This window comes from Poecile atricapillus, chromosome 10, assembly GCF_030490865.1.
Source record: "Poecile atricapillus isolate bPoeAtr1 chromosome 10, bPoeAtr1.hap1, whole genome shotgun sequence".
NCBI classification, from domain to species: Eukaryota; Metazoa; Chordata; class Aves; order Passeriformes; family Paridae; genus Poecile; species Poecile atricapillus.
Window position 1 is genome coordinate 12,434,769 of NC_081258.1, and position 25,267 is coordinate 12,460,035.

A 25,267-nucleotide genomic window follows, 5' to 3' on the forward strand; every position below is an offset into this window, starting at 1 on the left:
CAAGAAAGGCGGCAGAGGATCTGTAGACCTCTCGTGCTCAAGAACCAGAATCACTGTACCAGCCTTTCGCAGTGGTGAAAATGCACCATTCTCCTAGAAACGACCTCTGCCGTGTGCCAGACCGCGCTGGCCCCTCTCCTCTCTCAGATAATGGCCCGCCTGGCTCCCCGTGCTTATGAACATCGCCCTGGATCGCGGCTCAGCTGCGCTGCCTGCAGCGCTCACCGCGCTGGCCAGCGGGACAGGGCACGGCCGGGGCTGAGGGGACGCGGATCCCAGCGGGGCAGGGCACGGCCGGGGCTGAGGGGACACAGATCCCAGCGGGACAGGGCACGGCCGGGGCTGAGGGGACGCGGATCCCAGCGGGGCAGGGCACGGCCGGGGCTGAGGGGACACAGATCCCAGCGGGACAGGGCACGGCCGGGGCTGAGGGGACGCGGATGCCAGCGGGACAGGGCACGGCCGGGGCTGAGGGGACGCGGATGCCAGCACTGCCACCGCCCGCCCTCACCTGCCCGAGGCGGGGCTCCCGCGGTGGGCAGGGCCGGCCGGAGCCGCTGGCCCCGGGCTCCGCCGCCGGCTCATGCGCAGCCGCCGGGGATGGCTGCGGCGATGGCGCCGCGGGTGCTGCCGCTGCCCAGGCAGCAATCCTTCAGCCCTCCCACCGTACTCAACCCCTTCGTGCACCCGGGCCGCCTCAGCGCCGGCAACAAGCTGCGGGTAAGGCTGGGGGGCGGGCGGGAGAGGCCTCCGGGGCCGGGCCGCACTGCCCCGGGCTGGGATGCGCACGGGAGCGGGGCGGCGGGGCGGGCTCGGCTCAGCCCCGGCTCGGCTCAGCCCGGCGCGGCTGTGAACCAGCGCTCCGTGCCGCGCCCCGGGCCGCTGCGGGGCTGCCAGCCGTGCGGGCTGGGGGGCACTGGTCGCTTTCGAGCCCCCTTGCCAGGGCAGAGCGCCGTGTGAGCGAGCGAGGTTTGAAAGTGCCGCCGGCAGCCGGGGCTGCGGGGCCCGGCCTGCCAGTGCCGGCCGTGCCCCGCGCCGCGCCCGCAGGGGAGCGGAACAGCCCCGGCTCTGGTTCACATCTACAGCTCCTGGCTTTGCCGGGAACAGACTGCTACTGAGAACATTTCCTTCCCCTGTACGGCATAGTTTGCTTCCTGATGTAATCTAGAGAGCAGAAGCACGAGGAAGTTATGTAAACGGCGAAAGATGCAAGCATAAAAAAGTCACTGTTTTTGAAAATAAGTTCTTCAGCCTTTCAGAGTCCACAAGCTGCATGATTGTTCAACGCATACGAAGAGGCTCACTGGCTTAAAACTTTTAACACGAGATTTAAAACAAGCTTTTGGAAATATCTGTGCAATCGTTGCTGATAACACATCACTCCTAGAGAAAACAGGGGTTTAATTCAAGAGTTAAATACTACCCATCTGTCAGTCATGTCAGATGCCTCAGCTCTAGAGTTAAGATGTCAACTTCTCTCTGATATGAAAAGCTAAAACAGAGGATAACTTTTTCAGTCATGCTGTTTCAGATGCTTAACTGGCTTTAGGCTGACTTTAAGCCTGGGTTGGGAAGGGGGGAGTGAATCCCTTGGCTCCATATTGCAGGATGTACAACAAAAAATGGTACCCCCACTGCGTTACTGGCTGGTCTCACTGGGTAAATTCAATCAGGCCTCTGAGCTGAGTGCTGTCACTCACACTGTATCACTTGTGTACAAGCACAGACAAGACTTACAGGACACAACTTAAAAATATTTGATTTTTTAAAACATTCTTTAAAAATTAGCTGATGAATCAAACATGAATATATGATTGAGGACAATGAGGACATCAGTGTGTGGGTGAAGTTACAGTGTTTTCTGCTGATGGCTATAAAAACCTGAAGCTGACATACAACTAAATATTTTATGTTTCATATAGATCTTCCTGAAGTTATAAACAGTGTTTGCCCTGAAGGTAGCTGGATAGAGGAAACATGAGAAACCTAGAAAACAATTTCAAGTCATCTTATCCCATATGTTTTACTAGCAGCCTGGAACACATTTCAAGTGCATCTGAATCAGTAGCTTTAGGCACTAAGAACCCTGAGGAAACCAGTTACTTAATGAGGTTCCAGAAGTGGACAGCTTTGTGTGCTGGCTGTCCTTTCTGGAGGATACACAGACTACTTTCAAGAGCTTGCATTTTTAAGTTACTCCATAATGCACCTGGAAGGAAAAGCACCCATCTGAGTTAGGGCCTGGTGCTAGTGAGCTGAGGAGCAAAACAGTCACAGAATTGTAAAGCAGAAAAACACACACGAGAGAACCCTTTTTGTGTTGCGGTTTGCTCCCTTCTTTTCCCCCTATGGTCATAAGGACTGGGATATTTCCTACTGATTGCTTTGTCCTGTAAACCTCTGCTCCTTTCTTGCTCAGCACTGCCAGTCAGACCTGTTGGGGATCAGGGCCTTACCAGACACTGTTACTATAAACTTCAGAAAAGGGAAGTCTCCCTTATCTTTCCATTCACGTCAAGTGTAGTGTTTCTCCATTTTCATGTTAAGGATAGTCGTGTTATGTCTCCCCATTCTGTGCTATTTCTTTAATGTACACCAATACAATCATACAATTTCAAAACCCTCTTTCTTTGGGAGTCCACAGCAGAACTTCCATATGTTGGTGACCTTGAATGTAAAGGCTTCTGTGTGCCTGATGAATGGAGCTTGAAAGTGAGACAGGGTAGCTGTTTGCATTTCATTAAGTTTCAAATATAAAAGCAGCCAGACTGAAAAGTGGAGTGAGAAGATGTTACAATTTCTTGCCATTCCTTGTTAATAGTTTACAAGCTACCCTTTATTTGTCATTTTTATTTGTCATTCTCTAGAATGTGCGAAGCAAGGGTCAGTTGGGCTGTGCTAAACATATCCATGTGCCAAACAGTTTTAAAACTTCAAATACTTCTTGTTTCCATCCTCAGACTGATGTTGGCTGCAATTCATTGTTGGGATTTTTTCTAGGTTTTAGTTTTAGTTCTTTTGTTCCTGATTGCTCACTTGCTGTCCTAACTTCTGAACTGCAAATGCAAAGCACAAATTCTAGTTAAGTCATTACTGGATTCTGATTTATTCAGAAGAGATGCTCAGTGCACTTCTGCATTGGTGAGCTATGTAATACCACAACCAGCATGCTAAAAGCAGTATTTTTGGAAGCAAGCAGCTGGACTGCCTGGCAGAGCTGTGACATCCTCTAGATGCTCATGGAACACCATCTTGCCCTGTGTGTACTGCTGTGGGGGACAATCCATCTGATCACAGCTTCAGATGTCAAAAGTATTTCAGTGGGAGTTGGGCATTATCCTGGTCCCCAGCCTGCTCTGCTGCTGCTTCCTAGATAACTTGACAGCAGCTAAAGTTGAACAGAATTTCATATGGAGTTCTGTGGCTTGCTGATAGACCTGCTTTTCTGCTTTCCAGGTTCCTACCATCAGTGGAGGTATAATCCCATGTATTGGTCAAGGATCAGTCAGCTATGGGAGTGGGACCTGGACTGCCAGGACTGCTGCGGTGTCAGGATTTGCAGTTACTGCAGACACAGTGAACAGAAAGTACATGGGTGATTCAGTATGTGGGAAAAGGTTCTTTGGATGACTCAGAATAATTCTGTCTTGGTGATTACTGCACAAAAGCTGGAATGGCTCTGATGCTACTGAGTAGTAACTAAACTTTGTATTTTTCTCTGTAGGTTTTTATCCTATGCTTTCTCTTTTCTGGTCTACCTTGACCTTTTTCTTTTCTGTCCTTTTCTTGCCCTACTCTGCAGCTGATGGAGCAGAAACCAACTCTGGCTCATTACACAGTGACCTAGAAAGCCAATAGCTTGCATCAGCAAATCAGTACCACCTGTGCATCTGCCTGAAATAGATTAATGAATTTATTAAAGTTTTGAAGAAGGGATTGTTTTGCTTTTGCTGTTGCATCCTTTATTTTTCATTTTAGGTCAGTACATGTATATTCTTTATTGCATGAAGAAAAATATTATTTTAAGTTAAACCACATCGATTATGCTTACACTGCCCATTTTGGATAACTGATTGCAGCTGAAATGGACTATAGATCATAATAAAAGAGGGTGCATACAGAGAAAAAACAAAAAAAAAACAAAAAACCAAATCTAATTTTGGGAGACAAGCCAGGAGTCTTTGTTGGTTTATCTTCCTACTTGACTTTTTCAGATTTGCCACAACTGGCACCAGAATGAGTGGGAGCAATAGATCTCTAGGGTCAAACCTGTTATGCTCATTTCTGTGATCCAGGGCAGTCCTTTACCTGTTGTCCATAAAATTATGGTTAAAACTCCTTAGCTAGTTACACAGAAGTGTTAAGTAAAAGAAAGAAATAATCAGACCTAAGAATTCAGGTCTCTCCTGGACACACATTGTATGACAGTGCTTGCAGAACATAAACATCAACGCAGCGTCCCTGCTTATCATGTTTATCTTAATTTGCTCTGTGTATCCACTGTCATGTTTGGTCTGTTGTCACTGTGCCTGTGGTAACACAGAAGCAAGTCCTGAAGGCCCCACATTCATCTTAATCCTCATCAGTGTCAGAGGGTTTAGAGCCAGATGGCAGAGCCTCTCTTGAATATTGACAAGAGTTGGGTAAGAGGACATTACATGAAGATGGAAGGGATTTGGTGGGAGGGAAAGTGCTAATGTGTTGGTGAAAGGAAAATTAGGAGCAACTGACTGTGTCAAAAAATTGGATAAAGTATACACTATTACATTATTTTCAAATAATATATGCTACTTTATTAATAATAAAATTATTATTTTATTTGCTTATATTCAAATATCTTTTCTTTTTAAAGAAAAGAGGTGAATTAAAATCCACTATGATATTAATCACAGCTCTAGGAGGTTGCAAACTATTTTATAACATTGACTTACAAAAATTATTGCTTTTTCTGTACAGTAAGAGGCCATTATTAAAGAGCTGACTAGAAAGGGTTGATTTTGAGAGAAGAACACTGCTGTTCATTTGTAGATTTTCTTAAAAAACAGTGAAGCATAAAAGTAAGCTCACAAGAGTAAAACTCTTAACTCTACTTCACTAACTTCTCCCATGCACTTGAACTGGTGGAGCTGTCAGTCTAGTCTGTGATACACTCTCAGGTAAGTTTTGAGGAACTTGAAGAAACAGCCCAAATTTTAAAAAAATTACTGTTACAGTTCATTTGGGGTGTATTTTGTGCATAGGTTTGACACAAACTGATCCTCATCAGTGAGTGGCACTGAGCTGTGTTAGCACCAAAGGGAGCTGAGCCCTTTACTGGTTTCCCAGGAATGTTTGGCTCTGAGCTGCTCACACAGCTCACCTGCCTGCCAGCCCCAGCCTTGCTCAATCTGCACAGTGCTTGTTGCACCATAAAGGCCAACCTTCAGGATACAGTTTCTAACCTAATGTGCTGAGGTAAAACAATTAAGAATTTCTTCCTGCCCTGCCCCTGTACCAGGGCTGCCTGTGGTACGACATGGTGCCATACCCCCATTTCCTGGAGCTATGCATGAGAATACACAAGCTAAAGCTTCCTTTGGGAGGGGTGGGGATCATGTTTTGGGATTATTTGCAATCAGGGCAACTAAAACCTTGGTTTTGCATAAGTTCCAATGGGGGAAATAACATTGTGTTGTGTGTGCACAGCTCCCTGGAGCAGTAGTGAGGATCACTTGTGACTCAACACAAGATTTGTCATTTGAAAGGGCAAGAGTACAATTAATCATCTTAATGATCTCACTTGACTTCTAGATAGGCAGCTAGTGATAGAAAGCTCTGTAGTAGGGATATGTGTCAACTGGGCAGACTCCTCTGAGCTGGTTGTGTGCTGCAGACCAGGACCAAATATAAACTGGAGCCGGCAAACTTAGTTAACCCTATGTGTCTAGCTACATCCGAGCCAAAAACGTAAATTCTCAGATATTCCAGTTCTTCCTGGAATGGGAACTCAAAAGTGAAAATTAAATACCATAAATTACTTCCCGAAAGAGGCGGAATCATTCAAGCTTTCCTTATTCAATCACAAAGCAATAATGGTAGTACTTTAAAATGTTTGTAAAGAAACTCCACAGATAGCAGAACCATTTCTGTTGATGCCATTTCTTAATATTTTTCACCTCTTTTCCAGACTGCTCTCCAGGGGATTATTTTGCTTCCCCTCCGTGTCATATGCATCACATTCCTTTTACTGCTAGCTTGGCTGTCTGCATCAATTGCAACTTTCTGTCAGCCTGGAAGAGGATTTCTGCCGCTGAAAGGATGGAGAAGGTGAAAAAGTGACCAATATTTGTGAAAACTAAGGGGGTTTTTTCCTAATAACACAAACCTGGGGTTTAAAGGTTTTTTTTTTCCTTTCACTACATCTTTTGATTAAAGAGGATTCCTCAGCTTTACCCATTTATATGAAGCATGAGTGTAATGCGTGAATTTTACAATAGTGGACCTTTTTAAGTAGGCAGATTTTCAGTTGTCTTGAGGCAAAAAAAAAAATAAAAAATATAAAAACATTTAGACTATCTCTAAGCCAGGATTTACTTCAGTAATAATCCTAACAGGAATATTTGAGAAAATAAATTCATTAAGTATTTTGTAACATGACATGGCTGAGCTCCTGTGTAGCCTTTGTCATTTCTGTGATTCTATGACAAAATTAGCTTTGACAGCTCCTCTCAGCTGCATTGCCCTTGAAGTGGCATTTCACAGCTGCTTCTGTGGGTTCTGGGTTTCACTCACTCACTTCTGACCTCAAAGTACTGAAGTTCCCTTCTAGCCACAATGCACTGCAGCTGCAGGAGGAGGAGGAGACAGGAAGGGTGAATTCTAACAAGACCAAAAGGTTAGGGAGAGTCCCACGAAAGGAACGTGTCCCCTACTGTGGGAGCACGTCGCAGTAAGTAAACACTGCCATTTAATCTTTCTTGTTTAAAACTGATAGTAAAAAACCAGTATTAGTTACATAAATTCTTACAGAAAAGACAGTAAATCTGCTAATTACTCCCCTCACAATAGTGTTATGGTACAATGCCATAAAATATGCCACGAGAAATGGTGTACCTGGGAAGAGGGTTTCACAGGGTGCTGTACATTGCCTTATCTTCCATCAGGAAAAGGTGATGTCCCGTTCCCTACTTCCCCTTTAGCCCTACATTCTGCTGGTGAGTAGCATTGCTACCCTGTGTGGGGCCCCGTTGCTGGTTAGAACTGGGAAATCTGTTAGGGGCTTTTCTTTTGAAGTACAAAATAAGTACTGACTGTAAGCTGGACCATGTTTTTGTGTTTCTGTTAACAAGGAGGATGATCCAGACAGCCCTCTCCGGCCTGACTCGCACCGCCTACTTGGTGATGGGATTCCAAGTTAAAGTGAAAGGGAAGGTAGCGAGTCTACCAGAAGCCCCAATCTTTGTTGCAGCCCCTCATTCAAGCTTTTTTGATGCCATTATTTGTGCCCTGACTGGAATGCCATCAATAGTGACTAGAGCAGAGAATTTGTCAACTCCAGTTTTTGGCAGTAAGTATTTAGGAAAAAAATTTGAAAGTTACAAGTCAACAACTCAATATCGGGCCAAAAATTTTATCTCCTACAGTGATTTAAGGGGAGACTTTTAATTTTTTTAGCTTCCAAAGATACTGACAGATTATTTCCAATTAAATCACTATAACACGTTATCTTTCTGAATTGGTAAAAATGCCTAGAAATTATGCAGGTTTTTTCCAGGTATGAAATACAATATCATTTTGAACTTGTTTTTTAGTGAAAACATGTTTTGCAGCTGCTCAGGTTGGAAGCTTTCTCTTTAATTCTCCCAGTAGGAACTCAAAAAATCTGTTCCACTGCTGTCTTTTAGCAGTGTGGCCCACAAATGTGAGTGAAGGTTATTTCAAAACAGACCCAAACTACAGTAGTCTGGAAAATACCACATTTATAAGATTAAACTTGCAGGCACTGTTATGGATTTTTTTAATGGGAGGAAGACCAGGAAGGAATAAAAGAGTTACTCAAAAAGGAAATGCAGGGAATGGAAAAGATCAGATGAGTCATGCTTCTATTATTTTCTCCTCCTTCTGGCACAAAAAGAATCCCCATTTGCATTATTGCTAGAATCAGCTGTAGACTTTCTGCTGGCTATACAGTAACCCAGAACTAAACACGTAGGCAACATAGCAAAGTGGTTTTGTAGAAAAGAAATTAACAGAGAAGATATTGATTTTAGCTTAAAAGCACAGGATTGGAACAGAGAAGATAATTCTTCGCCAGGTTTTTCATCACAAAGGTCCATGCATTCTAATGTAGACTTCTGATTAAATGAGGGGTTTTTCCTGTAATTTACATTGAAGCCATGCATGCTTTGTAATGGAAAAGGGAAGGCTAAAACTATATTTTGGATTCAGTCTGCACAAGTTAGGCCTGAGCATGGCCCGTGAACAGACCCAGTCAGGTCACTCTCTTAGAATTGTGTGGAAATGCTTAGTGAAAAGTAACAGAATGTATTTTGCGAATTTTGCATGTTTATATCTACTGTGAAACTCCTCAGCTGGCAGGCTGGATATGTCTTCTGTGTCTTACTTCCCATTTTGCAGAAAGAGAATAATAAGACTCTTACCAATTTAGTCTGAAAGTTGTTTGTGTGGAGTCTGTCTCCTAGTGTACGAATAACAAGTTTTTGCTATTAGGAAGCCTTGAACCCCATGTGTTTTCTAAGCACTAGTATAAGGCAATTTTTTTTATCTGTTTCACAGCAATTTTAAGTTCCCTGCAGCCTGTAGCAGTTTCTCGTCAAGACCCTGATTCACGGAAGAACACAGTTGCTGAGATAACTAGGCGGGCATTATCAAGAGGCCAGTGGCCACAGGTAATAAATATACTACTAACATCTCTTCTGTGGTGTATTCCTGTTCCCTGTTCATGGTGCATCACAGTATCACAAGTGACCAGCTGGATAGATTTCTTAAAGTGTACAGAAATGAAGTCAGCTCTCAGGTATATGACTGGGTTAAGGAGGGAAAAATCTGGTGTCCAGAAGGAGTTCTTTCATGACATGGATCAGTTAAATCCAGCCAATACCAATTGTTGTTGCAAATGCAGATGTCTCTTGACTGTCTCTTTTCCCTTTTCAAGTCTTAACATGCTGCCTTCAGTGCAGCAGATGAATTGCATTGGTATGTGTGGATCAGTATTCTGAAGCTAGACTGTACAGCTGTTCTCACACCAGGTAGAGGATGAGCAGTTGATGAGATGGCTAAACCAGAATGTCCAAGATCAGTACAAACAGTACTTCAGCTCAAAACTTTAGTTTCTCATGTAGGGTATAGACAAGGTGGAGCTCAATTCACTCTTCAGGTTGATAATGCACTAAACCAAATATTTTTAGATTGATCTGAACTGTGGAAGGATTTTGACATGGAAGGAACAGTTACTGCTTCTGCAGTGTTTCCCGTGGTCATTGCTCAGCAGCAAGCTGCTGTTCTGCTTCCATCTCGAGGAGCTAATGGACCAGGGGCTGATCAGGAGGGAGGAGAGTGTAAAGGCAGCTGCTCTGCTGCTTATATGAAAAACAGAAGCCTGGGATGAAAATCCACATCCTGTGGAAGAAGAAAGACTGGGAGTAGTTGTGCATCTACTGACATCTCATTTGGGAGTGACTTTCTGCTTTCTTCTTGTTGCACTGACTCTGGTCTCACATTGCCTTCAGATACTATGAGTACAATGTCATTGCCATGCTGTTGGACAAATGCAGTCAGTGCTAATAGAAGACCTTTCTCCAAACATCTCCTGTGCAGATTTGAGTATAAACTCATACTTTGTGTTTTGAATTACCTCTTGACTTGTTTACTTGGTGGTTAATTTACTTAAAATAGTTCAGTAGCTAAAATCATGATGTCTCTTTAGTCATGGTTGGATACCCCCTAAATGACTAACAAAAATTAACTTTTCCTTCACTTTTGTTCCACTGAGGAGCAAGTTTAATTTTTGAAGAAAATTAAGAGGTAGGTGAGGATTATCGACTTCAGTAGGAGGTTTCTGTGACAGCTAGACCTGCTGTTTTACTGCTCTACTTTTTGAACATTCTAGAGAAACAGAGACCATTCAAGTAGGGAAGACCAACACTTGCCTTTTTTTTTGTAATGACATTATTTCATACATTTTTCCTTCATAAGTACCTTTCTTAAAGCTTTTTTAACATTTAGGGTACTTTAACTCATTAATGTATTTTTCTAAGCTATGCTAAATAATTTTAGAGCCTCCATTATTTTTTAAAATTTGTCAGTTAAATGTGCACGTGCCAATTTTTTTTTAACACTGGGCTTACAGACTACACTGGTAGTTATGATTTGCTAAGCTGTTATGGATGAATGTCCTGGTAGGCCTGATCTCCGCTGGAAGCAGCATGAGGAGGAAAGGGAAATGGGCTCCTGCACTAGTGCTTCACTTGGGCTGAAACCTAAATATGTACTGTGGCATAAATAGATTATGAGTCAAGTAATCTGGGAATCTCCAAGACTGAGTCAGCTGTACAACTGGGGGTATCACTGGGTGATTCCTAGTCCTGTGCCCTAGCCACAATTTCTGATTACCGGATGTGTTGTGGAGGACTGGCTGTAACTTGCTGTGTGCAGTTGCCTCGGTCATACCCTTGAACAGTGTGTGTCCCTTGGGTGTGACCTACGGAGGCCTCTAGCAACTAGCCTTGAGCTGTTCATTCAGACTCAAGTGGGAGCACACCTTGAACACTTGATCCAGACCATTTTGTGCCGGGGTGTTTTTGGAATGCTGCTTGTGATCCTGTGGTGTTGTGAGAAACACAAAGCTTGTGGTCCACAGGGCGCTGGATTCAGTGTGTCACACTGCAGTTCACAGTGCACTTAATGTACTCTCTCAGACACTAATTCAGAAACCTTTTGGCTGTTGGTGTGTCTGAGTCACTGGGGTTCAGAGGCTGCTGTGGTGTGTAATGCCTTCAGAGCTCTGCTCACAGCACATGCCTTCTCTGCCTTTTGCTGTGCTGCTCAAGCTGTGATCTCATCACAGCAGGCATCTCACTGATAGTATCTCTGCCTGTAAATGCCCAAGTACCTCATTCACTTCCTTTCTGCCCAGACTCCTATATTTATACACCCAGCAGCTCAATAAGGAACTGCTGTCAGAGGAACAATTCTATTATTACGAACACTAAAATTATAAGTGAAACACTTAAAGCCTTTTGTACCATATTTCTGAACTGATAAGGTGCTCTTTCCCCAGAGCTCCTTTCTTAGAAAGCATCGGTTTACAAATCAAGATGAACCAGATTAATAATATTGTGAGCATCTTTCATGAATATGTTTGTTTCCTTTGGAAATAGTAATGATATAAAATACAGTACAACAGGTCACAGAGCTTGTATATTGTCAGCTTGTGCATAACAGATACTAAAGTATAATCCTTTTATGAAATATACGTGTGCATATATATTTTTCTCTCTCTTTAAATCCAAGATACTGATTTTCCCAGAAGGCACCTGCACAAACCGATCCTGCCTGATAACATTTAAACAAGGTGAGAGATTTTATCCCATTGTTGTTGGAAAAAAATATGTGATATTAATTTGATAGTTGTAGTAAGGACTGAACTTGTGAAGGTACATCATCCACAACAGCACTGTAGGAATCCCTTACATTATTAAGGTTTCAGTGGCACTAAACCCACTCTTTTATACTAGTCAGCTTACTTCTCTGGTTTGTGCTATTGTGTGGAATGCAAAATATCTGTGACTTGTATCGTTAGTTAGTAGGGGGATTTTTCTGGGTACAATTTTCATCTAATTTATTTACTCAGAAACTCAACTGTGATTGTTATGAGATGAATGTATGAACTTACTCAAATGATGTTCTTTTAACTCAGCTAACAGTTGGACTGTCTTAGATTCTTGTAAATTTTGCCATACAAGACTTAGTAACCAAGTTACAAAAGGTGTTTGTGAAATGCTTAGCAAGCCAGGAAAACAAATAATTTTTAAGACAGCAACATACTTCACTGCATTACTGATCATTAGATTGTTATCCTGCCCTTAAGTAAAGAAAGCAGAGCAACCTGACACTTTTTTACAGTGTTTTTAAAACCTAACTGTTTTACAGTGTCTTGGGTAGAAGTGTTACAAAACCATTACTACATGCCCAGATCAATATCACATGTGATGATAGATCACAGAGTGATTCAGTACATGCTCAAAAGTCTTGTAAGGATCTCATCCTTTGAAATTAATGCCCATTAGTGGGGAGATAATGCACAGAAAATGAGTTTGAACAGTCCAGGGATCTTAGGCAGCTTTCTCATTGAGATGGAGCCAAACCCTTTTATGTCCTGACATATTGCTGGTTGTGCTGATGATTTAAAAACAAATAAAAAACAAAACCCAACCTACAATATATATAAAACCCAAATCAAACAACAAACAAAAAACTGAAGTAGAACACTTCCCCTTCTCCTTGCATTTTTAAAAATGTCTCCTTCCAGGTACTGTTGTCTGAAATAAATCACTTTAAAGCTCCCAATTGCTATATTAAGCTTAGTTGTAACAATTAGTTCTAATGTGTGGCTGCAGGTGCCTTTGTTCCACGAGTCCCTGTCCAACCTGTGTTACTCCGATACCCCAACAAGCTGGTGAGCAGAACATTCTTCTGTTAATAACTAATAATTCAGAAGGCAAAAGCCTGACGTAAGTGCTACCTACAATAATACTTTGCATAGTCACTGAAGAATATGTTGTCCCAAGCTTTAGCACTGAAGAGCTCCTGGAAGCAGCCAGGCTTCCCAAGTGTCACCATGGTGTAGTTGCTGTTCTGACCGTGAAAAGTTTCTGCTGGGCTTCTTAGCTGAAGAGGGGAGACAGGAAATTATTGTGGCGGAAGTTGGAAACTTCCTGCAGTGCCACAGAGCCTGTACTTTGAAGTCTAAAATGGTCACAACTTCCCTATTAGTCATCACTTTTTGGTTAACCTCAAGATAGCCTTTCTGCAAAGGAACTTGCAAAGTGTCTGAGCAGAAGCAAAGCTGAGCCATGTAGTACATCCAGCACCCCTCCTCAGGAGAGCAGCTCTGCAGATGTTCTTTCCATGCAGCATTCCTTGTGCAGCTCCACTTTATTCCACCTGTAAGGCTGGGACCATTTCAACTATTTTAAAATTTCCCGGTCATCCAACAAATCCAGAAAAGACCAAACTTGCACTTCCTAATGTTTAGTTAAGATTAAAAATGTGGTTGTTATGGTTGTTATTTGAAAAGACTCCTTTGTGTATCCTTTTATAAATGAATGTCAGTAGTGACATTCAAGGGAATTGGTATTGCATTTCACTGATAAGATTTAAGGATCTGCCAGTACACACTGCAAAAGAAGTAATAAACATAGAGAAAAAAAAAGAAAAACAAAATATCAAAGAAAAAGCATGATGAATTATACAGAAATGTCCTTAAAAGCTAAATGAGACATATTTATGAGAATGCCTCTCTAAAGAGACTAGTAAGGCCCACTGACAAAGTCTTACTAAGTTTCCTTTTCCCTACTTTTGTTGTATAGATCAGAGTGAATGATTTACTATATATAACTGACTGTAAATATTATTCCAAATTGTTTATAAATGTCTGCCATGCTTATTTCCAAATTTTTTAGGCAGGGAATCCTATTAGGTGCCTTAGCACCTTCATTTATTTTCACTACAGGCCTATAAAAACATCATCCACTTTTACTAAACTTGTGCCTGTTTTAAACTGTAATTTATATGCTCACTAACTTTCATCTGGTTTTGTCATACATTTCTGTGTTTTATTTTTTTCCTTAGGATACTGTGACCTGGACATGGCAGGGCTATTCATTGTAAGTTTCTTAATCATACTGAAAATTACATATAGAAGTTTTTCTCCTGTTGCTAAACAGTTTGGCAAGGAGAGTCCACTAAGCCAAGACACATGTTCTTCTAAATCTGTTTTTATGAGGGGAAAATACCTGGAGTTAATGCTGTCATGCAGTAGATTTCATGTCAGAATGGCTAGAGAAAGGGTTAGCAAAGGAAAATATTTCCAGTTCTGCCACTCTTTTTTTCTTTCCATTTTCTCCTGTTTCACACATTACACTAGAACAAAGGAAAGAAAAGTATTCAAGAACCTTCACAACTGCACTGAAAATAGGTCTGGAAAGTACTTTTCACTTTACAGACATTCGTTAAAATGTGCATTTTCAGGATCCATCTATCACATTTTCATGTGGAATATGTAGTGTATCTAGGTACAGTAGTCCTGATTTACTATCTAACATTTGTAAGGCAGCTAATTTTGAAACAGACTTGGACTAGTGGAGCAGATCATAAGCTACCTTTTAAGTTATCTTTATAAATATATGTATTATTTTAATATATATAATCCTAACATCTGCACACTTAGACAGTCGACATGATGAAAATGTCCATTTCGATTTCCCAAGATTTTTTTCTGTTACTACTATTGCTGATACATTTATCAGCATACTGAGACTAATTAACATTGCAAATTCAATACATACTACAGATGTCCTCTATGGAGGGTTTACACTGGAAGATTAAAATAGAGCTGTATCTTCAGTTATGATAGATGCAGTAGGAGTAGGCAAAGAAAGAAATGAAATCAGAAGTATTCCCATGGGAGGGAGGAGGCTGCCCATTCACTCAGAATGGAGAAATGCTCTAAGCCTGATGGCTGGGTATGGTGAAGGCTCAAATCAAAACCTGTGAGCAGGTGAAAGGAGCTGCTTAGAAAAATCATGAGGAGAGAAGGATGCATTAGAGAAGAATCCATAGATGCTTAACAAAACTAACTGGCCCAAGAGGAATATTCCCTGCACAAACGTGCAGATCACAAAATGCAGAACTGTCTCACTTTGTGAAACTTCATGGATATTGCAGCCAGGATGGGACAGTACCAGTCTCCTGCTCAGAAACCTCCTGACATAGTTCCTGCTTTCACTTACTACTTCTCTCTTACTTTTGTGCCTTGCTGGGAGGTATACCTGCTGTGTTAGAAAATTGAGCATTTAGAGTGGACTTGTGCAGAAGATAGACAGGATCCCATAGGTTCTCTTGCCTTTTCCCTATTCTTTTTTATTTTGTCCAAAACAAGAACAGAGAGAGACTGCTTGAAAATTTTCTATTATAATGCATCTTCTTTAAAGATCAAATGTGCATTTCTGCTTCAAAATCACAGTGCGAAGAGCAAGTCAGAGGTAGAAATGACTGTGCTTATCCTCTTCAGCAGTTTCCTCCTCCCCCTAGCTTATCTGTTAATCCTAAAATTGTGACTTTTTAAAGAAGCACTGATGGTCCTGACCCTACTGGCACTTCATTAACACATCTCTGTAAATGTTACTATAATTTGCAAAATGACTAGAAAATACTAACAAATCCAGTTCTGCATAAGGAAGTTTCTGGTCCTATATTGCAGCTGAGAGAATAAAAGATAAAATAAAGAGAGAACTACTCTACTTCTGCTTCTCAGAATCAAAGCTCTTAAAGCTTAAAATCCAGTATCCATGGACCTCTTTAAAGAGAAGGAGACATTTTAGTGGCCAAAGAGCTGTGCAGAGTTGTTAATGTGCATGAGAGCAGACAAGTTGCCTGCCCTGTGAGCAAGCAGCAGCTATATGCTGAAGTCCTGTTAGAAAAAATGTGAAAAGTAACATTTTAGGTAACATTTAACAGTAAAAGTAACATTTAACTTCACTGCAAGGTACATAAAAACCTTGCCTAATACTGCCTTTTGGTTTTTGTGCTTTTAAAAAGTTTGATCTACTGACATGCAAATACTTTTGTTTTAAATAAGTAAAATTTATTTTTTCTTCCTCTTTGCCTGCAGTAAAGAGCTGTGCATAATGACACTGTGTCAGATCTTCACAAGATTAGAAGTTGAGGTAAGAACTGGAAATATTTTGTACTAAGATTTAGCAACCAGGGAATTTCTGCTTTAATATAAATGCATTATTCACATTATTAATTATTTCTAGGGAAGAATAAACAAATGTCTCAGAACCAAGAACAAGCATCACAGTAAATAATAGATTTAATTTGTTGTCCATATGTATGTATCATTCTGGTGAGTTTCTAAGACAGCTGCCAGAAATGTCCTTATTTTTAGAGCATTATAAAATCTCTGTTAATTATCACCACATGAATTCTACAGATGTTAAAACTAAGAATTAGCATCCATTCTGTCAAAGGTAACAGCTTCTTTTTCCTACCTCCCCATTTCTCTGACCCATTCACAGCAACCTCCTGTGCCTCACCATCTCCCCAGACTGGACTCTCACAGATTTCTACAACTAAGAGCTCATTCAAGTACTTGTGCGGTTCTCTTGATCATTAAAATCCACTGCACAGCACAGAGACAGATGAACAACATCTGAAACAACATCCACACTTCTTAATGTGAAAAGAATTGATGTGTGCACCCACACTCTAACTGCTCCCTGCCAAAGAGGCAACTTTCAAAACACATTCCCTACCAGACCACAAAGGATTGTCAGTGTGGACTAAGTTCGTTTAGGAACCTGAGGAAGGGGAGAAAATGACACCTTTTGCTCTTTATTTGCAAAACACAGAACTTAGCAGAGTCCAAAGCTTTGTGAATACAGGCACTGTTGTTACTGCTAACAATTGGCAATGTAGTCTGTGTTGTGGAACAATGAAATTCATTTTAAGAGAGCATCTTGTGATGCATAGTGCATGCATTAGACACATATTTGTAGAAGGTGTAATCAAGAGATAATTATCCTAACAATTTTGTTCAGTGGTGCATAGCGATGTGATTTATATACATGGGAGCAAGAAACAGTTAATGTAGCCCTTCCAGTTGAAGGGAAAGCTTCATTTTCCCCTACTTCAGAACAGAAGTCAAACTTGTTTGTTAGAAAATAAATTTTGTGTTCCAAGAGATGAAACTGAAACAAAAAAATTTGCAGCTTTCACAGCAGCACGTGTGTCCCCAAAATGGAACTAATTTCTTAGCATCAGTGCAAAAGCCTTTCAGTTTCTGAAAAGAGAAGGAATACATTTTCTTTTGGAAGGAGGGAATCCAACTACTCCTTTTAGGAGTGGACATTTCTGTTGGCTGTCCCATCCTGTCAGCAAGTAGCCTCTCTACCCCCACCAGTCTTGCACGGCCTCTACCTGCTGTTTTGGAACAGTGATGGGCTCCAGGGCTGTGTGTCCATGTCCAGTCCAGCTCTAACACTGGGATGTTGAACATGAAGCTGATCCTGGCAGTGAGTTTTAGGGCTGCAAAAAATACAGCATTTGGCAAATTCTGTTAGAAGAGAGACTAGGTCACAGGATCAGAGAAACAGATCAGAGAAATATTTTTGCTGCTGAAAGATGTGTGAAGGATTTTCATACAGGACTGAGTTTGACTGGGAAGATGTACTTGCCACTCTCTAGCAGATAAGCAGCTGAGGGTGTGAGATCATGCAGCCACTGCAGGAGGTCAAGAAACCAAATTCTTGCTCCTCAGCTGTTGTTTCTGGCAAACAGGTTTTAGGAATAATTGTAGGGGTTTTTTTTGAAGGGGATGAAGGTAGTGTTTAAGCTGCCAGGAATTTATGTTGCTCTGTGAGCAAGACCTCAGCCTCAAGTGATGTAAATGACCACTTTGAAAACCATGACCATGTTTGCATAGATAAACCTGGAGTTATGACTTCATCTCACCCAGTGATGACAGAGTTTTCTGTGTACTGTGTGCCTGGGCTTTCTCAGTTCAAGAGTTATGTGACTTCTGAAGGGGAGTTGTAATAACCAGGGACCTATTTCAGACCTTGAACAAAGCTGGCAACTGCTTACAGAAGGAATGAAATCTCAAATATTAATGTGAACAGCTGGACTTCTCTCCTTACAAGGGAAACAACTTTTAATTATAAATAGAAAATTGTTATGGTTATTTGACAGATAATTCCATAAACTCACTCGTTTTAATCATAAAGAGAAAGCATTTCTTAAAAACTAATTTTAAAAGGCTATTCAGGATGAACTGTGTTTATATGGGAGAGTTAGCACTGTAATAATGCATCACCAGCACCTGCACTATAACTAAAGCAAGATAGTGGCACATAATTAACAACTTTCTTCCAGTGAACCATGAGAAACACGTTATTTTGGAATTGTTGTATTCTAGGAATTAAGGGCAGGGTGCAGAGCAGCAGAACTCAGATAAATGATAACCATAGCTGGGAAAAGGCCCAGTAAACAGGGCTGTGAGCAAACACTGTCGACTGAAGTAGAAAGAGCAAAGCACTCCTCCACACACACTACTTTGCAAACAGGTGCTGGTTCATGCCACAACAGATAATATTTCATCCAGAGGCTATTTTAGTGAAAAAGTACTTCCAACTTCTTACATATTAATACTGAATCCTCAATAGAAAGCATCTTACCATTTAGATAACTGGGGTGTTTCCGTGGTGTGGTAGGAGAGGGGGGTTGTCGGGATTTTTTCCCTTCTGCTTGGAGTTCCAAAATTGTATCCAGTTAGTGTGCTATTTACAGCTCAGAACTATGATTCCTTAATGTTTTTGTCATGGGGGGAAAAGTGTACAGGAAACTTACCAGTCACATGCTGGCAGATAAAATTAACAGGTAGGAGGTGGGACTGCAGTGTGTATTTAAAAACATCTTTGAAGTGTGCAATATTTCAAACTCACATTCTTACCAGTGCAGCATTTAATCTTTTAAATAAAATTGTATATATTATACTTTACTTCTCTGGGGGATTGATTTTACGTATTTAAAGAAGCTTTTACCAATCCTTAAGAAGCAGTTTTGCAGTAAATCTCATTTGTGTGGGGAGGGCAGAAGAGCCTGAGAATTTTCTAAGGTGGTTGAGACCTCTAGCGCCCAGTCCTCTCATTGCACAGCTGATGTTTTTCTCCTGTTGTCCTACACTCAAAAATAAGAAATTGCTCATGTTCCTAATGAAGTGGTAACTATTGAATTGATTGGATAACTCATCCCTTTCAGTTTCTGCCTGTTCATGTTCCTACTGAGGAAGAAAAGAATGATCCAATTCTTTTTGCCAACAGAGTCCGGCAAACCATGGCAAAGTAAGTAATCTATCATCAGTAAAACCTTTGAGAGCTGTTCTTTTATATCCAGAAATTCCACATACAGCCTAGCCATAAAGTACAATTTAATCAAGTCCCAGGTACTATATATCGGAATTACTCTAGATTTTCACCGGGAGGTGTCAAACTCATATATGACATTACCCTGATTGTTTTTACATGGAGCATAAAGACGGTGTCGTACATTGGAACGTATGTTCAATTCATAGAAAACTGGAATGAAATCATCTGTTCTGCTTGGCAAGGAAAAGTGGGTGGTGGTTTGTTCTGCAGCATTACTGGGCTGCATTTGCAAGATTGTAAACATTAAAACCTCATGGTGCTGCCATGATGTAGTTTCCCGGTGTGGTTTGACAGTTTCATGAAATGGTGTGTATTGCTTTGTCCTACTTACAGCAGTGCAAGAATGAATTACCATTTGTTTCGCATATCAGAGAAGGGAAGCCATCAACAAAAAGTTCTGTTCATATATGAAATTGATTTTGCTTTTTCCTTAATTTTATTTCAGTGCTTTGAATGTGCCAATCACTGATCACACTTTTGAAGATTGCAGACTGATGATTTCAGCAGGGCAGTTGACTTTACCCATGGAAGCTGGGCTGGTGGAGTTCACCAAAATTAGCAAGAAACTCAAGTAAGGGGAGTTTTATCTCTTGGTAGCATAATAACTAAAGTGCTGCAGGTGTTGATGGCTGTCTGCCAAAGATTAAATAACCAGACAACAGACTTGGCCATGTGTAATATTGTGTATTTATGCATACAACTTACATAAATTACAAGGAAGTCAGAGATGAGGAAAATCCCAGTAAGGACTAATCCCAAGTAATTTTTGTCTCCAATGTTGCAAGAGAAAAGATTTTTCTCACCAAAGGGTGAGAAAGAGCAGTACCTATTTTAAGCACTTGATGGTAATCTTGGTGCAAATTTAAATTGCTTTAGTGGTGAGGCACTGGCAGCTTGTGGCAGGAAATAAAAAGCCTCTTTCCAGCCTGATTCTTCAGCTTACTGTTCTTAGTTTTACTGTGCAGCCATGTGTCACTAATGATGTCAGTTTTTTCTGTCTGGATACAGTGGACTTTGAGAACTGAGCCATGTAACCATATTCCATCAAATAACCTGGCATGGCTGTGGTGAAATCTCAGTGTGTCTAATAAGTCTTGACTTACTATTATGTGCTATATATCCATTTATAGAACTCCATCTGGAATAGTTACATGGCAATCCTAATTATTCTTACCAGGTGCAGTGGTATATTTCTGCAGAGATCTGACACTTCTGAGGCTCTAGCAATAGTGGGTTTTTGGGTAGAGAGGTTGCTAATAGAGCTGACACATGCTCCCTCACTCAAGGAAATGCTTACCCTAGAGCATGATGGAGCAAAATATTATTACACCTGAATGTATAGTGATGGAAAGCTCTCTGCTGGAGCAGCCTAGTAATTGGACAGACAATTCCAAGTTTGGGAGGTTAGTCTATGGAAGTCTGACATACCCAAGCACAGAACTGCCTGCTTTTAATATTAATAACCAGAGGGGAGCAGTCCTTAATTACTGATTTAAAGTAAAATATCTGGTCTGAAGTACAGCATTAGAAATGCTGTACACACATGCCCTGTTTGGCAGTTTTTCATCTTTGAACACTGTAATAACTCCTACTGAAATTCCATCTGTCCGAGAACTGCTGTATAGAAATATCTCCTCTCCCTCATGTTTGCATAGCCTAAAATGGAATCATGTCAGAGAGCAGTTGGATACTTTTGCTGCTATTGCAAGTGCTTCCAAAGGGGGAAGAATTGGAATTGAGGAGTTTGCTGAGTACTTGAAGCTGCCTATTTCAGATGTCCTCAGAGAGCTGTTTCTGCTTTTTGACAGGGTGAGTAATTGATTAACTGACTTGTTGCCAATATTTTGTTAGAAGTAACGTACCAAAAGGATATTTATTATAATTCATTATGTCCAGCTTACTAAATGCTTCTTAGTTAACAGTTTCTGTAAGCAAGGTAGGTAACTCAGTTTTGTTCATAAATTTCAGTGGGGAAAACATTCATTCATTTCTGCCTTGGGAGATGGCAGCCATCACTTGGGCCAAGTTGCTGCACCAGTATTAGACAATGATCTTCATGCTGGTAACAGCTGAATATTTTCTTTTGCCAACTGCAGATTTTGATCCTATGTACGTTTTGATAGCTTAGTTAGCTGTTGTTATTAATTAGATAATTTAAGTTAGAGTGAAGCTAACTGGAGTGTTAACTGGAGCACTGGAGTGTTCTTGCTGTGCTTGTGAAGGATGCTGTTAGACTTTACAGGGACTCCTCTTGCTTCTCTCCAGCCGTAAAGGGGGCTGTGTGTTTACATGATCATTTAGGCTTTACCCCTAGTCAGTGCTAATCTCTCCAATTTTCTGCTTCTCTCTGAGGATGACAAAAATGGCTGCATTTCTCTCAATACCAGAAGCATCAATGACTAGAGCAGAGATAGAATTAATCTTACTTTTAGGCCTCCAAATGCGCTGCAGTGTACACACCCTGTTGTCCTGCAAGTGCCTGTGGACTGGAGGTTTTCTCTTAACTATAAGAGCTTTCCCAGCTCACCATCACTCTTCCTGATCAGTTAGTCTTAGCAGTACACCTGTCCTTGGGAGGCCATGGTATATGCTGGTTAAAACTGTTTCAGGATTTTATCACGTGAAAAGTTTTTACAAGCTCTAAAATAGGATAGAGCCAAATTTATTTCTTGACCTGCTGAATGTGTTGAAGCTCTAACAGAGCAAGGTACTCATCCTTTGGTCATTCCTGCCTCCCCATCTTGGACCATTGGTTCCTGAGGCATGTAGTCTGGGTCCTGAAGCAGAGTACCTACATCAGAAATGTCCTGTGGCAACCAGAGTAATTAAGGGCAACCTTTTCAATTTCTTTATATGGCGCAACATCAGTGACAAGAACTAGCAAAGTAATGCTCAGTTCACTAAAAATTCGAGGGAATAAAAGATTGCAAAAGCAAACAAGTACAAAGCCGCATGCACCTTTAAGGAGATCCACACAACTGAGGAACAGTCACGCTCATCTAACAGGGCTGTTTTCAAATTGCTTCAGGTATGAGCACAGGCGTTCTGAGACTTCTTTCTGCGTTTCAGCCTCATTATTTTTTTTCTCTAAAATGGTTCCTCAAATCACATAAACGTAACGATGCAAAGAAGAAAAGAAATAGAGGCGTACCAACACCTGACTGAAACCAGTGAGACGTAACTGGCAGCCAGAGACATGCACAGACATGGGGAAGTCTAAGCATGCAGATAAGCTGTGTTTTTCCCACACCCAAGTCAGATGCAGAACAGCTTTGGAGAGCTACAGAACGCTGGATCTTTGAGTAACTCGCTTCAAAAAATCTTCACAATGTTCCTTGCTAAAGCTTTGCTGAGTGGAGGAAGTGGTAGTAGTCGTGGAGGAAGCCTTGCACGTGGCCTTGGAGGGCTCCTAACAGGAGGTGGAGGTGCAGGGAATATTGGAGGACTTGTTGGAGGTCTCGTCAACCTTATAAGTGAAGCGGCAGCTCAATATAATCCAGAGCCACCTCCACCTCCTCGCAATCATTTTACAAATGTGGAAGCTCAGGAGAGTGATGAGATCAGACAATTCCGTCGCCTGTTTGCCCAGCTGGCTGGAGATGATATGGAAGTGTGTGCCACAGAGCTAAGGGACATCCTGAACAAAGTCCTTTCCAGACACCAAGACTTGAAGACGGATGGCTTCAGCTTGGACACCTGCCGTAGCATGGTCGCCGTCATGGACAGCGATACGAGCGGCAAACTGGGCTTTGAGGAGTTCAAGTATCTGTGGAACAACGTCAAGAAGTGGCAGTGTGTGTACAAGCAGTACGATACTGATCAGTCAGGCGCTGTTGGGAGAGCCCAGCTGCCAAACGCTTTGAAGGCTGCGGGGTTCCACCTGAACGAGCAGCTGTGCCAGGTGATCGTGCGCAGATACGCCGCCGAGGACGGCAGCATGGATTTCAACAGCTTCATCAGCTGCCTGGTGCGGCTGGACAGCATGTTCCGGGCCTTCAAGTCCCTGGACCAAGATGGAAGTGGGCATGTCAAAGTGACCATTGAAGACTGGCTGCAGCTGACCATGTATTCGTGAAGACGTGGCAAAGAAGCAGCTTTGTGTGGAAGACACACGTGGAGGACTAAAATCCTCTGCTGTACAACTGTAGTCTTTGCCTTTAGTCTTTTAAGGCAGATGTAGCTAGAAATAGATGGATCAGCTTCAAGTGTAGTGATTCCTCTTGTGCATGCACCAGTCTGCTTTTCTGAGGGGTTTGTGTGAGTTGTTGAATGCACAGTTGCATAAGTCTGTCTTCAGAAAATTCTAAACTCTAAGCTTAGGGAATATGTTGGAAAGATCTAAGCTTAGTTACTTTTTAATGTAAAGTTGTTTGCATATGAGTATAGCTATTATATAAAAAAGCTCCTAAGTTTGGTGTTGATGTTACTGTTCTGATTTGTCAGCAGTCTCTAAGCTGGAATAAAGGCTGTTTGCCTGAAGGCAGTCACTGGTAGAGTCTTGTACAGTTATTTCTAACAAGGGGAAAAACATTAGAGTTGCAATAACTGTAATGATCAGTGAACTTACATAATCATTCCATTTTCTTTTTACTTCTGCTTTTTCATGCTTGGCTGCTGAAGTAAAACCTCAGTGCTACTGTCAGGTCTATCTGGTGGCCAGGATAAAATTGAAGACTTACACAAGGCTACTTTTGCAATGATCTTCTCCCTCCTACAGTTCCATGAACTAGTCTTTTCTCTCTTTCCTTCAAGCCTAAACATAGTTATAAAGCAAACAAAGTACTACATTTATATTTAGAGAAACTTGAAATAATTATGCAGTCACATAGCAGACAGCCAGCCAAAGTCAACCTCTGGCTATCTGAGTGAAATTTCATCAGAGTGCAGCATCCCACTCAAGGTAGTTATGCAGTTCTGGCTAAGATGTCAACTTCTGAATTTAAAAAAAAAAGTAGTAACATGAACTGTTAAAGGTACATTTATTTGAATTAAGGATTACATTGTTGATCAAAACAGCTCTTGCATAAGGCGGATTTCTTGGCAAGGTTCTGCTGCTTTAAACAAAAATTATCTTGGGTGTGCGCGAGCTGGCTGGAATGTGAAAAGATGAGTTAAATACACAGCCTGGCACTAGAGGCAGTCTCCAGATGTGAGAGTCCTCATGCCCCTGCCCTTCCCCAGGGACACAGTGGTTTGGTTTGGTTTGGTTTGGTTTGGTTTGGTTTGGTTTGGTTTGGTTTGGTTTGGTTTGGTTTGGTCTGTAAATTTCCATAGCTTTGACTTCTAAATCTTGCACTTACACTTAGCAAATAGTATTTTTGAAATTGATAAGATATCCTCCCTGGTATACTTGCAGAAACCTTTTACTTGAAACTGACTTATAATTTGTGTCCAGACTTTTTCTCCTACACTTTGTTTAATAGAAAACAGAAAAATAGTAATATTGTCTCAGAAAAAAAGAGGCTAGTTCCTTCCTAATGGCATTCAGCCTCCTCCCAGTTCTTCAGTGGAAAAACTGAACTCAGTTATCCATTGTGCCACATAGTGCCATTTGGGCTCTGAGCAGTAGAGAAGTGAGCAGGAAGTAGTGTGATACCTCCTCAAAAGTATTGATGCAGTAGTACTTCATACTGCATCTGGCTTTCAGTCCCTGTGAAAATCTAAATGGAGAGTGCTTATGACAGTGCAACTTCCTTGTTTTCCAAAGTCTAAGATTTACTGTATTATATTAATAAACAACAACAAAAGCCCAGTTACCATAGCATGCTATAGAGAAGACAGTAGCAGAAAGCTGGCTTCCTTAAAGAAAAACAAGAGTTAAGGTTACATTGTCTTGTGTAGCATAATTACAAATACCCAAATTCTGTTGTTCTACTTTGCCATTTAGAGAACTGGAGCTCAGCTCACATGTTGCTTCCTTAAAATATTCTTGTATTCAGGCTGCAAACACAGATACACATAGAAAGATAATTGGAAGTGCTTTTTGCTGTGGTGTTACATAAGCACTGAAGGTTTTCCTGTATTTTCAGTTTAACTTCCATTTCTTTTTCCAGGCAGCA

The 25,267-nt window shown here is 41.3% G+C and overlaps 2 protein-coding genes across 6 annotated transcripts in view; both read left to right on the top strand.

Moving 5' to 3' along the window:
* Positions 1-541: 541 nt before the first annotated feature.
* Positions 542-25,267, top strand: part of LPCAT2 (lysophosphatidylcholine acyltransferase 2) — a 29,982-nt gene continuing 5,256 nt past the window's right edge. Inside the window, exons 1-13 of one of the 5 annotated variants that reach the window (XM_058846157.1) lie at positions 542-720; positions 3,457-3,603; positions 6,167-6,306; positions 6,809-6,928; positions 7,329-7,546; positions 8,776-8,888; positions 11,512-11,572; positions 12,618-12,676; positions 13,852-13,886; positions 15,893-15,947; positions 19,042-19,124; positions 19,654-19,779; positions 20,864-21,017. In XM_058846157.1, the coding sequence (XP_058702140.1) occupies positions 601-720; positions 3,457-3,603; positions 6,167-6,306; positions 6,809-6,928; positions 7,329-7,546; positions 8,776-8,888; positions 11,512-11,572; positions 12,618-12,676; positions 13,852-13,886; positions 15,893-15,947; positions 19,042-19,124; positions 19,654-19,779; positions 20,864-21,017 (1,431 nt within the window). In that variant the 5' untranslated portion in view covers positions 542-600. Of the gene's footprint in view, positions 721-3,456; positions 3,604-6,166; positions 6,307-6,797; positions 6,929-7,328; positions 7,547-8,775; positions 8,889-11,511; positions 11,573-12,617; positions 12,677-13,851; positions 13,887-15,892; positions 15,948-19,041; positions 19,125-19,653; positions 19,780-20,863; positions 21,018-25,267 lie in introns of all 5 variants that reach the window. The other 4 variants (XM_058846160.1, XM_058846158.1, XM_058846162.1 and 1 more) reach the window with 4 other exon arrangements.
* On the top strand, positions 22,314-23,633 carry CAPNS2 (calpain small subunit 2). The gene has a single exon (XM_058846163.1). The coding sequence runs from the start codon at positions 22,468-22,470 to the stop codon at positions 23,281-23,283; it is 816 nt and encodes a 271-aa protein (XP_058702146.1). The 5' UTR covers positions 22,314-22,467; the 3' UTR covers positions 23,284-23,633.